This window comes from Lotus japonicus, chromosome 1 (assembly GCF_012489685.1).
Source record: "Lotus japonicus ecotype B-129 chromosome 1, LjGifu_v1.2".
Lineage (NCBI taxonomy): Eukaryota > Viridiplantae > Streptophyta > Magnoliopsida > Fabales > Fabaceae > Lotus > Lotus japonicus.
This window is the reverse complement of record NC_080041.1, coordinates 107,377,470-107,384,146: the sequence shown is the minus strand read 5'-3', so window position 1 is coordinate 107,384,146 and position 6,677 is coordinate 107,377,470. Positions and strand designations below refer to the sequence as shown.

At 35.4% G+C, this 6,677-nt stretch overlaps 1 protein-coding gene across 1 annotated transcript; it reads left to right on the top strand.

Annotated features, from left to right (window-relative positions):
- LOC130732389 (wound-induced basic protein-like) lies at positions 1 to 211 on the top strand. Its single transcript, XM_057584445.1, has one exon. It carries the CDS (start codon positions 43 to 45, stop codon positions 184 to 186), a length of 144 nt encoding a protein of 47 aa, XP_057440428.1. The 5' UTR covers positions 1 to 42; the 3' UTR covers positions 187 to 211.
- Positions 212 to 6,677: the final 6,466 nt, after the last annotated feature.

The following is a 6,677-nucleotide window of genomic DNA, read 5'->3' as shown; positions in this document are numbered from 1 at the left end:
CTGCAGAACTATCATCTCCTTCTGAAAACGAACTACGACAAGATGATCTACGACGTTAATTCTCCTCTTTTCCGATCCTTCCTCAGCCAAAAGGGAGGTTCCTTCGATAAGAGGAAAATCGAGGAGCAGAAGCCAAAAGAGCAGAGATCCAAAGCCAATGAGAACAAACCTGTTATGACAGAGTGATAGCAGCTTGGCTGCATTCAGTTGTGGAATGAAGTTAGTTCTTGGCTGTATTCTATTTGATATTTGTGATATGGTGACTTTGGAGCATGTCATTGTAATGGCTTGATTTCGGTTATTGCTATTATAATGTTATGAACTTGTGATGGACCGGTTTTGAAGTTGATGCACAAAATGCAATGAAGGTACTCGTTTAGAAGTTCAAAAAAAAATTAAGAGATAAAAAAACAGTGTTTAAGCGTTTTACACTTAATAAGCGTGAAACTTTCATTTTAAAATTGTTGTTTGTATTTCACCCTTTAGAATGTGAAATTGTTGTTCTGATCACGTACGTGCGGAATTTTCCTGGAGCTGTTACCAAGCTAAGGAATATTCCATTCTCCCTTTGCTCAGCCCATTTGTCTCAATCTTATGTATATATAGACAAACCAAGAAAATCTGGCTACTAGCAAATGAATGCAATTTCAAGATTGGTAAGAAAAGAAAATACACCGAAAAAATTACTGTTGAAGAGGAAAGTCAATCATGAAAGACCCTGCATCTAGATGAAACTAGAATCAAAATGAATTAATGAACAGAACAACCTTTATCAGAGAGCATTGAGGCACTTTGCAAACAAGCAGAAGACTTCTCTTTTGAAACACAGAGGAAATATGAGTTGAGATAGAAAGATTAAAAAACTAATCCCAAGAGGGTATAATTTATCTTTTCAATTTACCAAAAATATTTTATAACTATACATCAAGTCATCCCTAAAGCGAAACCCCAAAAAACAAATATTATTGATACTCTCTTATAAAGAAATTGTAAGCTAGTTTTCCGATGAAAAAATAATAATAAAGAAATTGAAAGAAATCACTAATTAAATAACAATTTTTTTATTGTACTCAATGCGCCTAAGGATTTTGACTATGAAGTGAGATTGACGTTCAATAATGCACTAGAAATTAAAATTAACCCTAAGGGTCACAATGTGTACACCCTGGCGAAGGAGCTTCTCGTCAAGTTTGGGGAATTGTACCTTGTCACCCCAGGCTAATGAGAGCGGCCATGGATTTGTCCCCTTCTCTTGGATTTTATCTGTTCCTTCCTCTTCTAATTGCAGTTTCTTCCGTTGTTTGTTTAAAATACTGTTTCATTAATGTAATCGACTTTCTTACATTGTTTGGTGTTTTACTCTGCACTTCCTACTTTTACTGGCCATTTGATAATCTTTATGGTTTTGCCAATTTATAAGTAGATCAGAAGATTGATATGGATTAGTTGTTTGCTTAAACAATAATGCTGAAACACATGACCCGTTAGTGGCCCGACTTCGCACGGCCTGTGATTTCTATTTTGAATTCATTTTTTTATTTTATTTTATTTTTCAAAAATTATGAACGGTTACTTTTTTTTCATAGGTAATATAAATTATATTGAATAGAAGTACAAGGGATACTTCAACCAATATAGAAAAAAAGAAGAGAAGAACAGAATAGAGACGAAAACATTGATGAAACCTAACCAGACCGGAACTACCCACCTAATACTTCAATGAAAATAGACTTAACAAAGCCGGCCTCGTTAAAACCTTACTAGGATAAAACCCCCTTAGGAAAACCTAGTAAGGAAAAAGAGTATCAACTTTAGAAAGTCAAGGGAAAATTTTCAAGGAAGTTTACAAAACATTCTAAGTTCCCACCCCATACCCACTCTTTCCTCATATCAGAGCTTAAGTACCAACAAAGCATTCCAATTCCTCCACTAGCTTTTGTGAACCGAAATAGAGCACTTTCCACCCAAAAATACCAACTCAAACAAAGTCAATTAAAACTATCCATAGTTTCATATTCAGTTTGACCACTGCAACAATAAATAACTGATACTAGGCCTTCAAAGAACCTTCAAAATTGGTTGAAAAGAATAGCTCTGCCCACTAGTAATATACCCAAACGCAGTATAAATCCAAAGCACCAAATCATCCAAAGCTCAATACCAAATCCAACCCCAAAGCAGCAGCATTACAAAGAGGTACCAACATATTCAAACCTGCCAATTAACCATTTAAACAGCAAGAAACAGAGAACTATTAGTTAAATGAGTCACAAAATTTCCAAGCATCTCCACATCACATATATTTTAGGCAATCAAGAGGGTGATTATGCCACTCAGAAATGCTATGGATGAAGGCTTTATTTCTTGCACGGAGCCAACACCATGATTTAACCTTAGCTTCCTCAAATAACCTTGTTACCTTCGCTTCCTCCTCCCTGAAAACAGAACCATTTCTAGCAATCCAGAGCAAATGGAGGTGTGTTTGGTCGTGTACTATCATGGCCGATGCAAAATAGCAATGCTCTTGCTTAAATCAAAGGAAGGAAAACACCTAGAAATAAAAATATAAAACTATTCGTACGACATTCATCCAACAACTTAAACTTTTGGGATAATTTGTTGTTTGACATGGTATGAGAATTATAGTACTATGACCAAGCAATTTAGAGTTCGATCATTGCCGCCTCCAATTTTTCTAATAAAAAGTTGAATTTCAGTACATGGTAGTTGAGTCTGTGCATTGTTCACGCTTCATGGCCAAACGGACTCTTGCGTGAGGGAACATGTAAGAAATAATATAAATCCAATAACTTAAGTTTTTGTGATAATTGGTTGCTTTGTAATGTCTTGCAGGTTGCACTGATAAGTGTTAATGGTTTTCTTTCTATGCTTCGAGTATCTTGTGACCATGTAATAATGCTAAGGTTTATTATTCATTTACACTCCAATTTATCTTCCATCTTATTTCTACTCACTTTCTCTATCTATCTCACTCTTATTTTTCTATTACATCATATATCATATCTCTCATTTATCTCTATATGTGTCTTGGTACTTTGATATTAAGTGTGAAAGTAACATTTTTCTAATGTTAAGGACTTGCATGACAATTGAGAAGTTGGTGTAGGTCTAATTCATGAGAGAAACTACTCAATGCATCAATCATCTTAGTATAGAGTAGCATTCCAAAAAAAAATCTTAGTATAGAGTTATGAGTTATCTTAGAATAAGAACAAAAAAGATCTACAAGGCGGGATTTCTAATTTCTAGGAGCTTTTGGATGACAACGACGATTCTCAGCAGGGGTAGTGTAGAGTAATGTAGCATTACTCTAAATCTTCACTAAACCAAGAGTACTGTAGTTAGATGTCGTAATTGTAATTTATTTGATGGGGACATTTAGTTGATGAGGACCAGCCAATTATGAATGACAAGCAATTAAAGAAACCTTTATTTATTGCTTTGTTTTGACAGTAAGCAAATATATTCCAGCCTTTGCATAATCAACCAAAGCCGCTGAGGATACCCATAAACATATATTCCCAGTTAATCACTCTCCCTTTTGACCCTATTTTTGTTCTATCATGCCCCCTCTTGCATAATTGCATCATATTAAAGAGGGACACAGGATTACTTTGTTGATAAGTATTGCCAAAAGGAACGATTTTGATGACACCCTTTAGTAATGGAGGCATTCTTTTTTTTTTTTGCAAAAGAAGCTTCTTCTAAGGGCTGTGGTGAACTTTTAAGATCCTTTCTATAACATGGTTTTGCTTTAATTTGAATTTTGATTGATAGTATATTATATACATATGTCCACTAAATAGTAAACTATGTGGTTAAATTGTTTTCCTATTGCCTATATATTTATATCATTATATGTATGTTTGAATTCTAAGCAAAGGAGTAATCGGTTAGCTGGATCGAGGTCAGGTATCATAAACAAAATACAATTATTGATTCTTTTTAAAAAGACATGTTATAAGATGGAGCTATTAATAGTTTTGCACAAAATACTGAGAACGTGATTGATACAAGTTATTGATTATGATTCATTGGATATATATATATATATATATATATATATATATACATGCAAATTAAGCTGATTGATGAAGGAATAAAAATCCATCCACAATTTTTTTTTGGTCAAAATCCATCCACAATAACTCCTTGCAAACTTCAATTGTGATACTGATAAAAAAATGGCTTCGATTGTGATATAGATAAGTCCAACCCATTGAATGACTCTTTACAAGGAATATGAGTGCGCATGAAGCCCAATAACAAGATCCATGACTAAAAGAATGAAGTAGTTTTTGTAAGGAGTGACAGAAATAGCCAAAAATTAATAATAATAATAATAAAAGCTTTGCAATAATGAATTATGAAGCTCAAAACAATAGTAGATAAAAGTGAGTATAACTAAGTGGGTCACTTTCATACAACTTAAGAATGATGATTTTATTTTTTTTGGTCGATTAAGAATGATGATTTGAACCCAACTTGAAGGTAGAATTTTAGAGAGCCCACTTTACATGTTCAAGAGACAGGCAATATGTATGGGTTTTACAATTGTTCTAGTTAGGGACTCATAGTTATTGGACCTTAGAAGATAGTAAATAGTTACCCACGTGCCTTTAATCATAAAATAGCTCCAACAGGCATGATCAATGACGTTATGAGGCAGAGGCGCTTCACGAGCGTCAAATAGGGCCGACAACGGCATCGCAAGGTTAGAGGTGGTGGCGGCGGTGTTCACGTGAAGAGCTGAAAGTGTGAATGCTTTGGATTAAAGTCGAATATTTGCGTCTGAAACAGTTGACAATGTATTAGAGGGATAAGTTTTCAATTTAAAATAATTTTGTGACGGAACGAATCCCTCTCTATTTAGCGATGTAATTTTCCCCTCTCATGTTGCAAAGGAAATAAGCGACAAACATTCCCTCTCATGTTGCAAAGGAAATAAGCGACGAAACATTCCATCTCTTTCTAGGGATGAATTATTCTCTCTCCACAAGCGACAAAGTTGTTTCCTCTCTAGTTAGCGACAGATCCCTCTCTAGTGCGCGGCAGAAATATATCTCTTTTTAGTGACGGAACAAGTTCCTCTCTAAATTGTTTCCCAAAATCAACGACAACTTTGTGAAGGAAATGTTGAAAGGGAAAATATCGGTGACAAGATCCCTAGTAAATGAAATTAGTGACAAACAATTTTTTCGTCGCTAATAGTGACGTAGTTTTTTTCCATCTACACACTGTTGCTAAATTCTATTTTTCGAGTGAATCATCTAATTGGTCTCTGAAGTTGTAGGCATCGAGCATTTTCATCCATGAACTCCAAAAATGACTCAAAAAGCTCTCGAAGTTGCAAACGTCGGTCTCATTAATCCTTTTATACATTTTCCGTTCGTCCCTAGGATGGAAAAGTCTATATCACCTTATGTGCTGATTCACTCCCTATTTTTCTCTACTAGTTGATATAAAATATCATTTCATAATAGATCATGTTAAGAAAAGTCATACTACATTAAATTTATAAATACCAATGCAAAACCACTTCTACAAGAAATGGAAATGGTTTGGCTTGAGCAACCAAACTGTTATATATTAGTATAATTTTCATCAACTAACTTATTATTCAACTATTGTATAACCGGTTTTCAAGTCATCAATTTATGGGTTGAACAAACACATAATCATATCACATATGAACTGGACTCTTGAACTAGTCATCTGATTTTCATAAACCTGACCAAACAAGATATATCATATACTTTTATATGGTAACATGGGATTGCATTGTCGTAAATTATCAGCATCCATAAGCTTAAGCTAACTCTTATTTGTTTAATCTAAGAATGATTGAGCCAACTCTGATGTGGCTTTCTTCATATATTATTAGGTGCCTGCTCAAAAGTTGGAATCTTTAATAAGTGGTCCTATCCTTAATCTCTCTCCATTGAATCCGTTGCCAAATGTCCATCTTACTGTCCATAAATCACACATGCTTATCTGTGATGCTGATAAATGCTGCTGGTCCATCTTAGAAATTTCCTTGGAAAGCCATTTTGGATTCAAACCAAGATGCCTTGTGTCCCCATCCAAAAAAGTGGGGTTTCCTTTTCTTGGTCACTAATGATAGGGTAATGAAAGATGGTGTTGTCTATCCACATGCAGTGCCTACCGAGGGCCACTATGTGCTCTGTTTAAACAATTCTTTTTTATATTACAATTGTCATTAACATGACTTAATCATATTCAAATAGGAAATATTCCCATCATGATATAATTTACCCTCTAGATAAAAATTCAAACTATTTTGTCTCGCTTCTCCTCTTCAAGGTCTGCTAGGGTTTCTCCTGACCTTGGCTCACGGCGGCTGGCGATTTCAAACAGCGGAGGACCGACTTCTACAGACGGCGCGAACGACGAGAAGAATGCGACCGACGAGAATGATGGTGATGATCGGGTCGAAGGAAGAAGTGGATCCTCATCGTTTACCCTCTTCATCGACGGGATCCCGGAGCCTGCACACTAATACCAGATCCGGGGGCTCTTTGGCTAAATCGGGGGTCTGTTGAACGTTTTCGTCCAAAAGCAGAAAAGGATTGGAAGGGCATTCCGATTCGGGTTTGTCTGTTACTCGTCTCTGGATGTGGCTTCCATGGCTATCA

What these genes read in the sequence shown, in the direction of transcription:
- LOC130732389 (XM_057584445.1), top strand. Translation starts at nt 43, where the DNA reads ATGATCTACGACGTTAATTCTCCTCTTTTCCGATCCTTCCTCAGCCAA.